We start from the raw sequence: 19997 nt of genomic DNA, 5'->3' as shown, positions 1-19997 counted from the left end.
ATGGATCGGTTGAAATTTGTTTAAAAAAATGAATTTGGAACACAATAAATTTCTACTGTCCAATCAGCGCGTGCCTGCGCCCCCCAGAGGCTACTGCATGAAGCACCGTGCAGGTACATTGTTTTTTTGCGCTGCCGGGCCGCCTTGCCGCAGTATATGTGCGGAAGGCGGTCCAAAAGTGGTCAAGGGATGTGGTGCCTATGACTCCCTGACACTCAGCAATTCGTCTATTTTTTTTTTGCCATAAACTGACAAAGGTTATAACCCTAAATAGGTGTACAAAACCGCTAGCCGACCAGCCGCTGCAGTTATACTGCAGCAGGTTGGCACAGTTGCGCAAATCTCCTTAGGTGTACGTCGCTCCTTTAAGACAATCTAGCAGGCGCGCGCCCACCGCGTGTCCCCGGAGCCGGTACGCGTGCCCGACGGCCGCAATGTCCGCCAGGCACCCGCGATTGCTCGTGACAGAGCAGAAATGTGGATCTGTGCGTGTGAACAGAACAGATCCACGTTCTGTCAGGGGAGAGGAGACAGATTGTGTCTTCCTAGTATATAGGAACACCGATCTCTCTCCTCCCCCAGTCAGCCCCCTCCCCCCCACAGTTAGAACACACCTAGGGAACACATTTACCCCTCGATCGCCTCCCCCCAGTGTTAACCCCCTCACTGCCAGTGACATTTTTACAGTAATCAGTGGCTATTTTTAGCACTGATCGCTGTATAAATGTCACTGGTCCCAAAAAATTGTCAAAAGTGTCCAATTTGTCCGCCGAAATGTTGCAGTCCCAATAAAAATCACAGATCACCACCATTACTAGTAAAAAAAAAAATTATAATAAAAATGACAATTCTATCCCCTATTTTGTAGATACTATAACTTTTGCACAAACCAATTAATATACGCTTATTGCGATTTTTTTTTTTTTACCAAAAATATGTAGAAGAATACGTATCGGCCTAAACTGATGGAGAAATTAGGTTTTTTTTAATTTATTTTTTGGGATATTTATTATAGCAAAAAGTACAAGATATTGTGTTTTTTTTTTTTTTTCAAAATTGTCGCTCTTTTTTTTTGTTAATAGAGCAAAAAATAAAAACCGCAGAGGTGATCAAATACCACCAAAAGAAAGCTCTATTTTTGGGGAAAAAAGGACATCAATTTCGCTTGGGTGCAACGTCGCACGACCGCGCAATTGTCAGTTAAAGCGACGCAGCGCTGGTCAGGAAGGGGGCAAAGTGGATATTCCCATCGCCCCATCCCATGTGACTAGTTGACATTATATAGAATTTGTGTTGGAGGAGAAAATATATAAAACAATAAATAATAAAAAAAATTTTGTTTTTTTTAACATTTTTTTGTTTCTATAAAGGAAATAAATGCTACCCATGTCACGTATAAGACTCTGATCACCATTGAAGTGGAGAAACCCGGTGCAATAATCATAAGGAAAAATCCAATTCATATAACCCTTCTGTGTGTCTATCCGCTGGATATGACGACCAGTCTGAATATAACTCTGATACCGATCCTCAGGTAAAAAAATAAATGAACGACTGCTTAGTAACTTGGCTTCAGCTTTAAGGCGGCACACACAGGCCAGATATCGGCCAGTTTTGGATGGTCACGTTTGTACAGCAGTTTGTCCAACAGAAGCTGGTCCAATGACTGGCTTTTATCGAACAGGCAGGTTGGAAAACCAGCATCCGATCAGCGCTGGAAGCCAATGGCAGAGTGCCATTGGCTGCAAGAGTGCAGGAGAGTGTTAGGCACAGTGCATGGTTCTGGAGTGCGTTATGTACAGAGTGCAAGGGTTCAAGAGCGCTAGGTACAAAGTGCAGTCATCCATCCACATCTCACTATTGCCCTTTTCCTCAACTATACCCTCTGAACCCCCCCTCCCTACACACACACACACATATAACACACACACATACATAACACACACATACATAACACACACATAACACACACATACATAACACACACATAACACACATATAACACACACACACACACATACATAACACACACACATACATAACACACACATACCATACACGCACATATAACACACACACACATACGTAACACACACATACACACACATACCATACACACACATACATAACACACACATACCATACACACACATACATAACACACACATACCATACACACACATACATAACACACACACACATACATAACACACACATACCCTACACACACATACATAAGACACACACACACATACATAACACACACAAATACCATACACACACATACATAAGACACACACACACATACATAATACACACACATACCATACACACACATGCATAACACACACACACACACATACATAATACACACACATACCATACACACACATACATAAGACACACACATACATAACACACACACATACCATACACACACATGCATAAGACACACACACACATACATAACACACACATACCATACACACACATGCATAACACACACACACACATACATAACACACACACATACCACACACACACATACATAAGACACACACACACATACATAACACACACACATACCACACACACACATACATAAGACACACACACACATACATAACACACACACATACCACACACACACATACATAAGACACACACACACACACATACATAACACACACATACCATACACACACATACATAAGACACACACACACATACATAACACACACAAATACCATACACACACATACATAAGACACACATACATAATACACACACATACCATACACACACATGCATAACACACACACACACATACATAATACACACACATACCATACACACACATACATAACAAACACATACCATACACACACATACATAACACACACATACCATACACACACATACATAACAAACACATACCATACACACACATACATAACACACACATACCATACACACACATACATAACACACACATACCCTACACACACATACATAAGACACACACACATACATAACACACACACATACCATACACACACATACATAAGACACACACACATACATAATACACACACATACCATACACACACATGCATAACACACACACACACATACATAACACACACACATACCATACACACACATACATAAGACACACACACACATACATAACACACACACATACCATACACACACATGCATAAGACACACACACACACACATACATAACACACACACATACCATACACACACATACATAAGACACACACACACATACATAACACACACACATACCATACACACACATGCATAAGACACACACACACACACATACATAATACACACACATACCATACACCCACATGCATAACACACACACACATACATAACACACATACATAAAACACACACACACACATAACACACACTTTTGTAAAAGTAGCACCTTTCTGTTGATGTCTTCTATCCAGTGCAGCCACAGCTTCCTTCTCATTTCAGTGCACTGGGTATCTTCGGCTCCTGGAGCAGGAATGAGATAAGGATTAGGGGGACAGCTCACCCCCCCTCCTGTCCCGACTTTAGTGCAGACTGCAGAGCAGAGAGGCTGTTGAAGGAGCTGTTACTTTCACTTTCAAATACAGAAGTCAGGCTTCTGTGTTTAAGTGAAAGTGGTGAGCTGCCTGTGAGTGCAGGGCTAATGGAGGCTGAAAAAATCCTAGACAGCTGATCCTGACCCTCTGCAACTCTGTCCCGGCCAGCAATGTATGAATGCCAGTGTCGTGCCACCGGCTCTTTTGCTATGCACTGGTTTGACAGAGGGGCGGGTCTGGGAAGAAGTCCCGCCCCTACCCAACATCACACTCTCTTTTTGACAGGTCAAGTCTCTCATTGGGGCTGCAAAGGGCACATCCAGCTGACTTGCTAGTCAATCCCTGGCTGTACTGGATGTGCACACTGCTGCAGGTCCTATTGAGAGAAAAATTAGCTTGTAGTCAACAGCATTATGCAGGACAAATCACCTATATGGCGGGTTAGCGGGACAAAGATGTCAAAGCAGGAAAGTCCCGCCCAATCTGGCACTGTTGGGAGGTAGGCCATTGGCTCCCACTGCTGCCAATCAAATCCAGTGACACAGGAGCCGGGCGGTGGGGGCGAGTTCTGCTCTCTGTGTCAATGGACGCAGCAGCAGGACTCGGGAGCGCATCTGCAAGGGTGCCCCGCCCCCAGGGGGCACTCGAGGAGGAGCCAGGAGCTCCATTGGGGGAGGACCCCAAAAAAGGAGGATCGGGGTACAATCACTTTAAGCTTTAGCAATAAAACCTGGAAGCTGATTGGTTTCTGTCCAGAATTATGACTAATTTTGCCCTCTCTAGCTTTATTAAATAAACCGCAGTCTGTCCAGGACCAGGTATATGAAGAAATATTGAAACTGCCAGTAATAAATGGTAATAAACATAACAGCTTATGTGAACAGCAGTGGCAGCTGCTCATAAGGGGTGCAGGGGCACCGCCCCCTTTAATCCATGCGCCCGGCCACTAATCTCCATGCAGGGAGCTGGACACATGGATTTCATTGTTTGTTTTTTAAGCACATGATTAGAGCACTGCGCCCCAAGCCCACCCACTTGTGTGACATTACCAAATTAATAGTCGCTAATGTCTTACTGCTTCTCCCCCCCCGGCCAGTCAGGGGGTCCTGAGATCCAACTGGCCGGGAGTCCTAAGACCCTATTAGCTGGGAGTCCTAAGACCCGATTGGTCGGGAGGAGAAGCGACTGCCGGGACTCGGGAGGAGATGCAGGGGGAAAGCCACCGAAGCCGCAACCTGGATGGGGTAAGTTTGGTGCTGGCAGACGGCCTGGTGGGCGACGGGCGATCGAGCGATGGGGGGGTGTTGGGCCAAATTTTTTCACTGTTCCACCCCCCAAAAAAAAAATTGAGCACCAGCCGCCACTGGTGAACAGTCATTAGTAATGATAAACTAAGAAGGTACTGTACACCAGCACGTACACACCGGTCATCCTGCTTTAGGTCCCCAAGATGAGAAACACCTATCTGAAGGAGATTTTGGTGAAGGAGATTATTCCTTTAGGAGGAATGAGACCCCACTGATGATAAAAACAAAGGCCTTCAGCTACTAACGTAACGATGTGTGAGGCACGAAGTTTCATAATAAGCAATTTGGTGGGGCGTCCCCACTTGCATGCCACCTTATTAATGCAGAGGATTATGGTGCTAGAGACAAGTTCCTTTTGGGTCAGGGTAGTATCTTGTGAAAGATCAGCAAAAGAAGGCAAGTGTCAGCCATGCTGGCTCAGAATAGTCACGTGACCGTCATTTTTCTGCGGTATGATCTGTGGTTAGGCCATTATCTTCTATCCTACAGTTGTGCAGAGTTCCTATGTACTGCTTTATTGTCTGTAACTAAGATTAAACCCTTCTAATTTCACTCCTTCTATCCTTTCCATTCTTTATCAGCTTGCTTTTTTGCTGTCATTTAAATTATTAGTATTGTATATTTAATTGTTGTTTATCATTTTTTTTTCTATTGGAAATGCAGCTCTATAAATATCACAGTTACGGGGACAGGACAGTTCGAGGTCATCATGGCTCTCTTCCAAGATAGCGGCTACACGAAACCATACACTGGATCATCCCTTACCCTGTCCACAGATAATTTCCTGTATGTTGGAGTGTTTTTTAGAGGAGGCACATCAAATTTTGTTCTGGTGATGAAGAACTGCTACGCTACGCCAACATATAATGCAAATGACCTCCTGAAATACTACATCATTCAAAACAGGTAAATTTAGATGTGATAAGCTCCATCTACTGACACCCGACATTTCCTTCTCCATGACCAGGAGTGATAGATGAGGGATCTGTGAACCAACATTGGTTTACTCCCATAAAACATGGGCAGCAGACTTGGATCCCCATGACTGATTAATAAGGAGGAAAAAACATTCAGCAAGTCCCCATAGGGCTTGCTGAGTGTTGGCTTCATAGGTCTCTCCCTGGTTACCTGCAGCTGGGTGCCAATGGTTCCCACTTAGATGCTAAGGGGTTCCCACTTAGGTGCTGAGGATTCCCACTTAGGTGCTGAGAGTTCCCACTTAGGTGCTGAGGATTAGGGATGAGCTGAGCACCCCTCGGTTGGGTTCGCAGCAGAACATGCGAACAGGCAAAAAATTTGTTTGAACACGTGAACACCGTTAAAGTCTATGGGACACGAACATGAATATTCAAAAATGCTAATTTTAAAGGCTTATACGCAAGTTATTGTCATAAAAAGTGTTTGGGGACCTGGGTCCTGCCCCAGGGGACATGGATCAATGCAAAAAAAAGTTTTAAAAACGGCCGTTCATTCGAGAGGAGTGATTTTAATGATGCTTAAAGTGAAACTATAAAAGTGTAATATTCCTTTAAATTTCGTCTATAGTATGCCTGTAAAGGGGCGCATGTTTCCCGTGTTTACAACAGAGAGCAAAATTACATTTCTAAGGGAAAAAAAGTCATTTAAAACTACTCGCAGCTATAATGAATTGTCGGTCCGGCAATACACATGAATGTCATTGAAAAAACAGCATGGGATTCCCCCACAGTCCATTACCAGGCCCTTTGGGTCTGGTATGAATATTAAAGGGAACCCCGAACCAAAATTTTAAAAAAATTGCATGGGGGTCCCTCCAAATTCCATACCAGGCCCTTCAGGTCTGGTATGGATATTAAGGGAAACCCCGCGCCAAAATTTAAAAAAATGGCGTGGGGGTCCCACTCTAAATCCATACCAGACCCTTATCCGAGCATGCAAATTGGCAGGCTGCAGGAAAAGAGGGGGGGGCGAGAGAGCACCCCCCTAAACCGTACCAGGCCACATGCCCTCAACATGGGAAGGGTGCTTTGGAGTGGCCCCCCAAAGCCCCTTGTCCCCATGTTGATGGGGACAAGGGCATCATCCCCACAACCCTTGCCTGGCGGTTATGGGGGTCTGTGGGCAGGGGGCTTGTCGGAATCTGAAAGCCCCCTTTAAGAAGGGGACCCGAGGATCCCGGCCTCCCCCCTGTGTGAAATGGTAACCGGGTACAAATGTACCCCTACCATTTCACAAAAAAAGTGTCATAATGGTAAAAATGACAAGACACAGGGGGTAGGGGTAGGTAGGGGTACATTTGTACCAGGTTACCATTTCATACAAGGGGGAGGCCAGGATCTGGGGGTCCCCTTGTTAAAGGGGACTTCCAGATTCCGATAAGCCCCCGCCCGCAGACCCAAATAACCACCGGGCAAGGGTTGTGGGGATGAGGCCCTTGTCCCCATCAACATGGGGTCAAGGTGCTTTGGGGGACTACCCCCAAAGCACCCTCCCCATGTTGAGGGCATGTGGCCATGTACGGTTCAGGAGGGGGGCGCTCTCTCATCCCCCCTCTTTTCCTGCGGCCTGCCAGGTTGGGTGCTTGGATAAGGGTCTGGTATAGATTTTTAGGGGGACCCAAAATTTTTTTTTTTAATTTTGGCACGGGGTTCCCCTTAAAATCCATACCAGACCTGAAGTGTGCAGTATGGATTTTGAGGGGGGCCCCCACGCCATTTTTTTTTTATTTTGGCACGGGTTCCCCTGGGCCTGGTATGGAATTTGGGGGGACCCCTACGCAATTTTTTTCTTTTTAATTTTGGTTCGGGGTTCCCCCTTAATTTTCATACCAGACCTAAAGGGCCTGGTAATGGACTGGGTGGAATCCCATGCCGTTTTTTTCAATGACTTTTATGTGTATTGCCGGGACCGACAATTCATTACAGCCGCGAGTACTTTTAAATTACTTTTTTCCTTTAGAAATGTCATTTTGCTCTCGGACTGTTGTAAACACGGGAAACATGCGCCCCTTTACAGACATACTATAGACACCCCCCAGGTACAAAATTTAAAGGAATATTTCACTATTATTGTTTCACTTTAAGAATTATTAAAATCACTGCTCCCGAAAAAACGCCCGTTTTTAAAACTTTTTTTGCATTGATACATGTCCCCTGGGGCAGGACCCGGGTCCCCAAACACTTTTTATGACAACAACTTGCATATTAACCTTTAAAATTAGCACTTTTGATTTCTCCCATAGACTTTTAAAGGGTGTTCGAATTTGCCGCGAACACCCCAAATTGTTCGCTATTCGGCGAATGGGCGAATAGCCAATGTTCGAGCCGAACTCATGTTCGACCCAAACATAAAGCTTATCCCTACTGAGGATTCCCACTTAGGTGCTTAGGATTCCCTCCTTAGATGCTGAGGACTCCCTCCTTAGATGCTGAGGGTTCCCACTTAGGAAGGGACAAAGAACGGTGCCCTCTAAATGCAGCAAGTTTATAACTTTTTAATTATAAAAGGTAATAATAAAAACACTCACAAGAGAGCGGTAATTTCCAGCATGGGTATATGAAACATAGGTTGTATATAGGTTTTAAACGGTGCTAAGCATCACTGGCTGGTGGAAGCAGGTGTCCGGCTTCTATCCGGTTGCACTGTATGCTCACAGCGCTTCCGGAAGGCTGGAACGTGGATCGGCAATGCTTCGTGATGTTGTCACTTCCGGGAACGGGGTTTGTGGGCGGTGCTTTGCATTCGGAGCATGCTCCTTCATCAGGCTTCACTTAGCTTAAGTGCTGAGGATTCCCACTTAGGTGCTGAGGATTCCCACTTAAGTGCTGAGGATTCCCTCCTTAGATGCTGAGGATTCCCACTTAGGTGCTGAGGATTCCCACTTAGGTGCTGAGGATTCCCACTTAGGTGCTGAGGATTCCCACTTAGGTGCTGAGGATTCCCTCCTTAGATGCTGTGGATTCCCTTCTTAGATGCTGAGGGTTCCCACTTAGGTGCTTAAGGTTCCCACTTAGGTGCTGAGGATTCCCTCCTTAGATGCTGAGGATTCCCTCCTTAGATGCTGAGGATTACCTCCTTAGCTGCTGAGGATTCCCACTTAGGTGTTGAGGATTCCAATTTAGGTGCTGAGGATTTCTACTTAGGTGCTGAGGGTTCCCACTTAGGTGCTGAGGATTCCCACTTAGGTGATGAGGTTTCCCACTTAGGTGTTGAGTGTTCCCACTTAGGTGCTGAGGATTTGCACTTAGGTGCTGAGGATTCCCACTTAGGTGCTGGGGATTCCCTCCTTAGATGCTGAAGGTTCCCACTTAGGTGCTGAGGATTTCCTGCTTGGTTGCTGAGGATATCCACTGTTGCTAGGGGGATTACCATTTGGTTGCTAAGGATTTCCCCTCTATGTTGCCAGGGGTTCCCGCTGTTTGTTAGGGCTCCTACTTGTTCCAGCCCTTACTCCTGTTTGCTCATTACTCAAAGACCAGTCCAAGGTATTTGGATTTTTTGTATTTATTTGGAACTTGGATGGGAAAAGGAATGAGTGGGATACTCCATCAAGAACTATCCACAAAGGATGAGGACAACTCTCACTTGGCCTCACCGGATTGGTGGTAGAAGCAGTAACACAGCTTTAACCATACAGCCACATGTATGGAAGGGTTAAGTCTTCTTGCTCTCTCTAGAAGCAGACTTGGTGCACTAATTTATCTTCAGGGCACTCTCTAGCAGCCCTCACTCGACCGTCCCCATAGACACAGATCTGTACTCATGGTAGGCAGAATAAGTTCCTTCCTGGTGTCTCCCTTCCAATCAGCTCTGCAGGACCTCTGGGTTAAACTTTTCTCTCTCTCTAGGCCCCTGGGTCAACAACCCAAGGCCACACGGCCTCCGCGGAGGAGAGCGTAGCTGCCCCTCTCCCTCCTAGGCTCTGTTCCCCCGTCTCAACTCACTCTGAGCACACGTACTCTGGCCTTATATACAGTATCCCACAATGCAATGCCACACTTTCCTTCTGCCAATTGCCAGGGCTGAAACAAAGCCTGTGCACCCACTTGCCAGTTCCACTTCCACTGTCCAATATGCCTCCCTATTGGACCAGTGGGGGGCAGTCAGAACAAGCTGAGCTGCACCTGAGTACAATGAGGAGACATAACCAATAGATCCTGCTCCCTGGTAGGCAGGGAGCACTCTACCTTTTACCTGACCATCTTCCTGGAAAGCAGAAAGACCAAAAAAAACGATACTCTCTTCTAGCACCTACCTAGGAGGGTGCTACACATGGGTGCAGAGATCTCTCTACAAGTGTCCAGAGACAGGAGAAGCCGCTGTTCAACCCACCTGTGCCCATCCAAAACGAAAGTACCAGAACTGTTTGGCCTTTCCCTTTAATGCTATAAACCATTATGTACATTGTCAGTTCTCTGAATAAAGCACAATGTGTATAAAGTGATTATCTGTGAAATGGCCTTTTATCTCACTTTTGCTTTTTTTTTTTTTTTTAGCTGTCCTAACTTGCAAGATGAAACTATAACTGTTGACGAGAATGGTCTCTCCAGACAAGGGCGGTTTTCTGTGCAAATGTTCAAATTTGTTGGAAACTACAATGAAGTGTACCTACACTGTGCTGTGAGCCTGTGTGACTCCAGTACTGGAACCTGTGCACCTGTAAGTCGTTTCCAGCTATAAAAAAAAAGGTTAGAGCAGATAAGTAGGCTGGTCTAGTCCCGGAGTCCATAACCAGGATACCTGAAACAATGAGGCCTACACTCAAAATGATGACCTCCTCCCCAGAGTGATGGCTTTTATCGCCTAAGTACATTCAGTCTGTAATATTTTCAAGCAGCTCAGATTTTTTTTTAATCAGACAGGTACTTATTGATTATTGATGATGAATGGATCAGTAAAAATGATCAGTTTGCCGATCACTGAATCTCCCGAATGTTATCATACAATTTAAGGAGCCGGGCAAAGACGGCTCATGAACTCTTTGACACTCCACATACTAAACATTCCTGAAATTATATAGTCAGCAGAATCAAAACATCAGAAATGTAGCAGCTTGTCTGATCTGGGTTTCAAGGAGCTCATCATTGTTGGCATTTTCATTGAGTTTCCCCAGGAAAATGGTGATCTCAAACCCGGACTACTCTGTTTGATAATGGAGGCTACGCAAACAAACAACCTAAGGCCACCTCAGCCATATAAAAAAATAAACCCACATTTAAAGATATCACCAATTTTAACATTTAGCATTCTATGTAGCAAAGTCCCGGGGCCCCTGAAGCCCAATGGTGACCTCCAGAGTTAAAGACAGCTGACACCCTTCAGCGTAGAGTGGGTCACAAGGCATGGTGGGTGTAATGCAAGATGAAAGGGGTGGGTGCCAGACACTGTTTGAATGCAAAGAGATTTATTGTCTCTTAAACAGAACGGTGGGAGAGAGGATTAGTGCCAGGGCACCCTTAGGTAGATGCAATGGTAAATGTCAGACTCCGAGACTTCTATTGGTAGACCGGTATACAGGTGAAGGCCTCCAGCCGGACACCACTTCTGTATAGGCAACAATCTTGTAGCTGTTAATAATGGTAAAGGTATTTAACTTTCTGCAATATGAACAGTTCTCTTTACCCCACACTCACTCACTGTGGGTCTACACTCAGCGAGCTCCCAGTCTCTCTCACTATACTTCAGATCCACTAGCCACTGGATCCCTTGAGATCTTTCACTGTAGCACTCAGTATCTTCCTCAAGCCTCATCCCTTCCTCACTGCTGGGTCCCTGGCTTGGCACTCACTGATTCTCCTCAAGCTTAACCCCTGCTGACACGTTAGGTCTCTGGCTTGGCACTCCACAAGCATCACCTCTGCTGGATCCCTGAGAGAAAGAGGAGGGGGGAACTGAGAGGGAACCCCCAGGAAAAGATGGTCCGCTCAAGAACAGGCTGTTGTGAACCTAGATAACTTTTATTGTGTCAAAATAAATACAGTACAGAATTCCACAAACCATGTATTAAAAATAGGGCAGAAGTCCTATTGTGTGCAGGTGGCCACCAGAGACATTCCACATACATTCATCACTCATGCACTCGCACCCATATGATTGTATCAAAAGGAGACCCGGGTCTATACAATTACCACAAAGTCCTGAACAGGATATACTGTGTGAATACCAGGCCTTCGATATTTTCCTAATAAAGTGCAGATGCTGATGATTGATGAGAAACCATAGAAATGTAATTCCAATACCCAAAAGAAAGGACAGGTGTCAAAACAGCAAATTGAAAAACTAGAAAATCCCAAATAGGTCAGTTCAATGACATCAAATGAGAGGGCTGTTTAGCATCTTATGCAAGGGAAGTAGACGGTGACCGGCCGTAGACATAGTACTTCCCCTGTGCTGGGGTACGTTTTAGCTCACCGTTTGATGTCTTCAGTGATGGGATGATGGAGCCCAGGAAGGTTGCCGGTGGCCACACCAGTGTGGCATAGAGGAGCGATCATGTAATGTGTTTGTCCGTCACCGGCGTAGATTTTCGCTTCCGGGTCTGCCACAAGGGGATGTACGGGGAGTCACAAGGTTCAGACGTCCAGGCGCTCCACGCTTGATCAGTCAGATGGTTTAGGGGAGCGCTCAGTCTCAGTGTCCACCGCAGGACTCAACCCGATATCCAAGGTCCAATCAGGATATTTACACAAAGTCAAGGGGTTTTCTCATTGATGCGTGGGGGTCTCTGTTCCACCTGCACATGGGTTAGACGCGAAGCGAAAATCTACGCCGGTGACGGACAAACACATTACATGATCGCTCCTCTATGCCACACTGGTGTGGCCACCGGCAACCTTCCTGGGCTCCATCATCCCATCACTGAAGACATCAAACGGTGAGCTAAAACGTACCCCAGCACAGGGGAAGTACTATGTCTACGGCCGGTCACCGTCTACTTCCCTTGCATAAGATGCTAAACAGCCCTCTCATTTGATGTCATTGAACTGACCTATTTGGGATTTTCTAGTTTTTCAATTTGCTGTTTTGACACCTGTCCTTTCTTTTGGGTATTGGAATTACATTTCTATGGTTTCTCATCAATCATCAGCACCTGCACTTTATTAGGAAAATATCGAAGGCCTGGTATTCACACAGTATATCCTGTTCAGGACTTTGTGGTAATTGTATAGACCCGGGTCTCCTTTTGATACAATCATATGGGTGCGAGTGCATGAGTGATGAATGTATGTGGAATGTCTCTGGTGGCCACCTGCACACAATAGGACTTCTGCCCTATTTTTAATACATGGTTTGTGGAATTCTGTACTGTATTTATTTTGACACAATAAAAGTTATCTAGGTTCACAACAGCCTGTTCTTGAGCGGACCATCTTTTCCTGGGGGTTCCCTCTCAGTTCCCCCCTCCTCTTTCTCTCATATATGCCATATGGTCCATTGAACAACCTTTGTTTGATTGCTGACCAAGTACTGTTGAGTCAGTTCACAAAGGGCACCTGTGATATCAGGGGTATAACCACTTAGGTAGTTACCTGCAGGTCGGTCACTGAACCCCCCTCCATATACCCCTAAAACCTAGCTTGGATGAATCTAGGGCTCCTCCCCCCCCCCTTTCTTCTCTGCTGGATCCCTGACTTGGCACTTGCTGATGCTTTCCCACTTCTTCACTGTGTCCGGTTGGTGAGAAGTCTGTTCTGGTACTGGCCTCAGTTCACTCACTGTGGTCTCCAGTAGCAAGGTGAATGGTCCCTTTGTGGAAAGCCAATTGTCATTGAAAGTGCGACAGCGCTGAAAGCTGAAAAATTGTCCTGAGCAGGAAGGTAGGAAAGTTCCCGGTATTGAAGGGGTTAAGTAATCTTCCCTCAAGCATGGCTCCACCCCAGCCTCTAACAGAAAACACTATATTAACCTGTACACTGAAAGTCAAGCCTTGCTGATCAATATTGTGTGTTAGGCTTCCTGTGTGCTTCTTGCCGTGTGCTCTACATCTGATTCTCTTTACCGACCTTGGCTTGTTTTTGACTATCCCTGTCTGCTTCATACCCCGACCATTGGCGTGTTCTACTGTCTATCCTTGTCTGCTCGTTGCCCCGACCTTTTGGCTTATCTCCTGACTATCCCGAGTTGTCCTTGACTGCTGCTTCCTCTCTTTCCTTCAATAGCCTTCCGTGAGCGTGAGCTGGGAAACCCTGGGGGGCCACGACCTGGAGCCAGTTGCAGCGAAGGTCATCCTCACCATTAGAGGCTCTAGTGAACACCTGGTGGCTCTTAGACTCCGCACCCTGGGGAATCTCATGCTCTAGCTCCCAGTGTGATCCGTGTTTATGCTCCAGTGGACTTGCTTTCCTGAACCACCCAGAGCTCCCTCCGCAGAAGTCAGCCGTAAGGGTCCACTACCTTTAGCGGTACGCTCCCAACCCCAATGGTGTGCATCTGTCACCTGGCCTCAGGTGACCTGACACAGATACAGAATTGCCTTCTTGAAACAGAAGGTATTTATACAACTTCCCTTCCAGGACAAATCCCCCAAAACAAGGAGCTTGGTCTCTGCTTATGGATAATCATTCATGATTTGCATGACTCTACCCACTTACCCACATCTATGGCTATACAGTGCACAACATTTTCCAATTATTTTCTGCATATATGAAAGTGATAAGGTGTGAACCTGAGCTCCATTCCGTTATCTCATCAGCTTAGCTCTGTGAATAATAAGATGAATTCATAGAGAATATCTTATATTGATGAACCTGTGTCACCCGTTCCTCATTTTTGAATGGGCTTGTTTGTTTTAGGTCTGTCCTCCACCAGGGGCTCGAAGTGCTGGAACAAAATCTGCCAGAAGTTTTGATGGTACGCTGACAATTGGACCAATTAGGAAATCAAAAGGTAAACTTGTGATAGGATTCTTATGTTATTCTTATCTTTGATGATTTTTATCTGCTTGTTGGAAATAAGCCCCAAAATGATCCCATAGTACCAAAACTCCTTCTATAACAGAGATCATTCCAGGATGACAGAAGACACGGAGGTTGTCCTATGTCTCCTGGACATCACTGATTCTATACAATGTAAATTACACGAGGAAGTAGACCCAGGGCTTTTTTCAGCTGGAACGTGGTGGAACTCAGTTCTACCACCTCTGGCTCAGACACTCACTCTGCTCTCTGCTCACCACTATTACTTGTAAACATAGAAGTCCAGCTTCTGTGTTTACAATTGGCAGCTTGTCTCCCAACAACTCCCACAGATCTGATCTCCTCAACAGCTCTGACTGAATGCAGAATTGGGACAGGGGAGATGCAGGTGCCCGGGGTGCAGTGCGGATGCCGACACCCCCAACTGGATGATATCCCTGCGAGTGAGAGCGGCGGAGCAACCTACAGCATTTTGGGGGGTACTAGGGAAGAAGAAGGGTGAAAGTGAGATGTGGATGGGGGAGGCAGAGGTCGGCAGCTATGTATGTAGCACACCCCCGAACTCTGCACTCTGTACCTACTATCAGTGGTGTAGCGTGGGTTGTCAGCACCTGGGGCAAGGCAAGTAATTTGCGCCCCCTAACCTGCGGACTTTTAGCTATCCCTGAGTCCCTTCAAATACAATGGTACTGACCTACCTGGTTTCCTATACTGACCACTATACTACATTGTCCACTACACTGACTACTATACTACACTGTCCACTATACTACACTGACCACTACACTGTCCACTATACTACACTGACCACTATACTACACTACACTGACCACTATACTACACTATACTGACCACTATACTACACTATACGGACCACTATACTACACTACACTGACCACTATACTACACTATACTGACCACTATACTACACTATACTGACCACTATACTACACTATACGGACCACTATACTACACTACACTGACCACTATACTACACTATACTGACCACTATACTACACTACACTGACCACTATACTACACTATACTGACCACTATACTACACTATACGGACCACTATACTACACTACACTGACCACTATACTACACTATACTGACCACTATACTACACTACACTGACCACTATACTACACTATACTGACCACTATACTACACTATACTGACCACTATACTACACTACACTGACCACTATACTACACTATACTGACCACTATACTACACTATACAGACCACTATACTACACTACACTGACCACTATACTACACTATACTGACCACTATACTACACTATACTGACCACTATACTACACTATACTGACCACTATACTACACTACACTGACCACTATACTACACTATACTGACCACTATACTACACTACACTGACCACTATACTACACTATACTATACTACACTGACCACTATACTACACTGACCACTATACTACACTATACTGACCACTATACTACATTGTCCACTACACTGACTACTATACTACACTGTCCACTATACTACACTGACCACTACACTGTCCACTATACTACACTGACCACTATACTACACTACACTGTCCACTATACTACACTATACTGACCACTATACTACACTATACGGACCACTATACTACACTACACTGACCACTATACTACACTATACTGACCACTATACTACACTATACGGACCACTATACTACACTACACTGACCACTATACTACACTATACTGACCACTATACTACACTACACTGACCACTATACTACACTATACTGACCACTATACTACACTACACTGACCACTATACTACACTATACTGACCACTATACTACACTACACTGACCACTATACTACACTATACTATACTACACTGACCACTATACTACACTGACCACTATACTACACTATACTGACCACTATACTACATTGTCCACTACACTGACTACTATACTACACTGTCCACTATACTACACTGACCACTACACTGTCCACTATACTACACTGACCACTATACTACACTACACTGTCCACTATACTACACTATACTGACCACTATACTACACTACACTGTCCACTATACTACACTATACTGACCACTATACTACACTACACTGTCCACTATACTACACTATACGGACCACTATACTACACTACACTGACCACTATACTACACTATACTGACCACTATACTACACTACACTGACCACTATACTACACTATACTGACCACTATACTACACTACACTGACCACTATACTACACTATACTATACTACACTGACCACTATACTACACTGACCACTATACTACACTACACTGACCAGTGACCACTATACTACACTGACCACTATACTACACTATACTGACCACTATACTACACTGACCACTATACTACACTACACTGACCACTATACTACACTATACTATACTACACTGACCACTATACTACACTGACCACTATACTACACTACACTGACCACTATACTACACTGACCACTATACTACACTATACTGACCACTATACTACACTGACCACTATACTACACTACACTGACCACTATACTACACTGACCACTATACTACACTATACTGACCACTATACTACACTGACCACTATACTACACTACACTGACCACTATACTACACTGACCACTATACTACACTGACCACTATACTACACTGACCACTATACTACACTGACCACTATACTACACTACACTGACCACTATACTACACTGACCACTATACTACACTACACTGACCACTATACTACACTGACCACTATACTACACTACACTGTCCACTATACTACACTATACGGACCACTATACTACACTACACTGACCACTATACTACACTATACTGACCACTATACTACACTACACTGACCACTATACTACACTATACTGACCACTATACTACACTACACTGACCACTATACTACACTATACTATACTACACTGACCACTATACTACACTGACCACTATACTACACTACACTGACCAGTGACCACTATACTACACTGACCACTATACTACACTATACTGACCACTATACTACACTGACCACTATACTACACTACACTGACCACTATACTACACTATACTATACTACACTGACCACTATACTACACTGACCACTATACTACACTACACTGACCACTATACTACACTGACCACTATACTACACTATACTGACCACTATACTACACTGACCACTATACTACACTACACTGACCACTATACTACACTGACCACTATACTACACTATACTGACCACTATACTACACTGACCACTATACTACACTACACTGACCACTATACTACACTGACCACTATACTACACTATACTATACTACACTGACCACTATACTACACTGACCACTATACTACACTACACTGACCACTATACTACACTGACCACTATACTACACTGACCACTATACTACACTATACTATACTACACTGACCAATATACTACACTGACCACTATACTACACTACACTGACCACTATACTACACTATACTGACCACTATACTACACTGACCACTATACTACACTACACTGACCACTATACTACACTGACCACTATACTACACTATACTGACCACTATACTACACTGACCACTATACTACACTACACTGACCACTATACTACACTGACCACTATACTACACTACACTGACCACTATACTACACTGACCACTATACTACACTACACTGACCACTATAATACACTGACCACTATACTACACTGACCACTATAATACACTACACTGACCACTATACTACACTGACCACTATACTGAGCACTACACTGTCCTGCCTACAGTCTCTCCCCCCCCCCCCCCCGGCCAGTAATAAGTTTCTCACTCACCTTCTTATCCTGGCCTGCATCGATCCGGATGAGGAGGAGAAGACAGCGGCGGCTCACATTCCTCTCTCCCCTGCACTCTACCTGCTGCCATGTTCAGTATCCAGCGCCCTGTGATTGGGCATATGGGGGGTCATGTGCGGAGGCGGGACTTCAGGAGCGATCGAGGACAGGCCAGCCCTACGCCTCACATGGTCCCCATACACCCAATCACAGGGCGCCGGACACTTAACATGGCGGCCGGAGCGCAGGGGACACAGGAATTAGAAATTATGAGGAGGCAGCCAGTGACACATACAGGCGCCCCCCTAAATGTCGCGCCCGGGGCCACGGCACCCCCTGCACCCCCCATGCTACGCCACTGCCTACTATGTACTGCACTATGCACTCCTGGTATTTAATGCCCCTTTAAGACCCTTCCACTGTTAGTGAACTTTGACCACACCCATTATTTGATGCGGTTTTGGAGGGTGTGTGGGTAGGTGGGGGAAGGGAGATTTTGGGGGGTTGTTATTTTTCCTGCACCTATTTTATGAGAAAAAAAGCCCTGATTAGACCAATCAGTGAGCGGGAAGGGGGAGGAAATGGGAACTCTCATAGGGACAGATATACAAAGACTGAATCTACACAAGTATACCTGAATCTGAAATATGAGGACAAGACAGCATGGAAGTATCTGACCATAATCAGAGGTATCAGCCCAATAGTTTGGGTGAAAGTGCTGTGCTGAATACCACAAAAATGCCCTGGGCATGAAGGGGGTAAAACCTGCTGGAGGTCAAGTGGTTAACCTATCCCTATATTTTTACCCTTAACACTTAAATTTTAACATAAACCTATTTAATATATTTAAATGTGATAGCCAGGGATGGGGCATGTTAATGATAATTGTTAGGGATGGGTAAAGTTGGGGGGACCATGAGGGCCTTCAGTGATTATCACATTTGCTTCAATCCCAAATACCCGACCCTCAAATTTCAACCATCCAAACCGAACATACAAGTAACAATGAAGGATGTCAATGTGTCTGATAATATGTATTTATTTCATATCATTTATTCTATTTTACAGAATCTAATTCTCCCACCACTCCTCCTACAGAAACTGTTCCCCCCACCACTCCTCGTAAGTGTTTTATTCTTCTATCAGATCACAATGGTGGAAGTCCTGTGGATTATTTTATTATACTTGTACAATATAATGTGATGACCATATCATTGATTGGTTGCTCTTGTTGTACATGATTTTATATCTTTATTTATCCAAACATTTTTACAAAATTTTATATATGCATTCAACAAATAA

At 44.8% G+C, this 19997-nt stretch overlaps 1 protein-coding gene across 2 annotated transcripts in view; it reads left to right on the top strand.

Moving 5' to 3' along the window:
• The window catches only part of LOC141148141 (uromodulin-like), an 87032-nt gene that overhangs the window by 56567 nt on the left and 10468 nt on the right, over nt 1-19997 (top strand). For both annotated transcript variants that reach the window (XM_073635328.1, XM_073635329.1), the window contains exons 12-16: nt 1371-1534; nt 5582-5824; nt 10393-10555; nt 14689-14782; nt 19764-19817. In XM_073635328.1, coding sequence (XP_073491429.1) covers nt 1371-1534; nt 5582-5824; nt 10393-10555; nt 14689-14782; nt 19764-19817 — 718 coding nt within the window. The remainder of the gene's footprint in view (nt 1-1370; nt 1535-5581; nt 5825-10392; nt 10556-14688; nt 14783-19763; nt 19818-19997) is intronic.

This window comes from Aquarana catesbeiana, linkage group LG06 (assembly GCF_042186555.1).
Source record: "Aquarana catesbeiana isolate 2022-GZ linkage group LG06, ASM4218655v1, whole genome shotgun sequence".
NCBI classification, from domain to species: Eukaryota; Metazoa; Chordata; class Amphibia; order Anura; family Ranidae; genus Aquarana; species Aquarana catesbeiana.
This window is presented reverse-complemented; position numbering and strand designations above follow the sequence as displayed.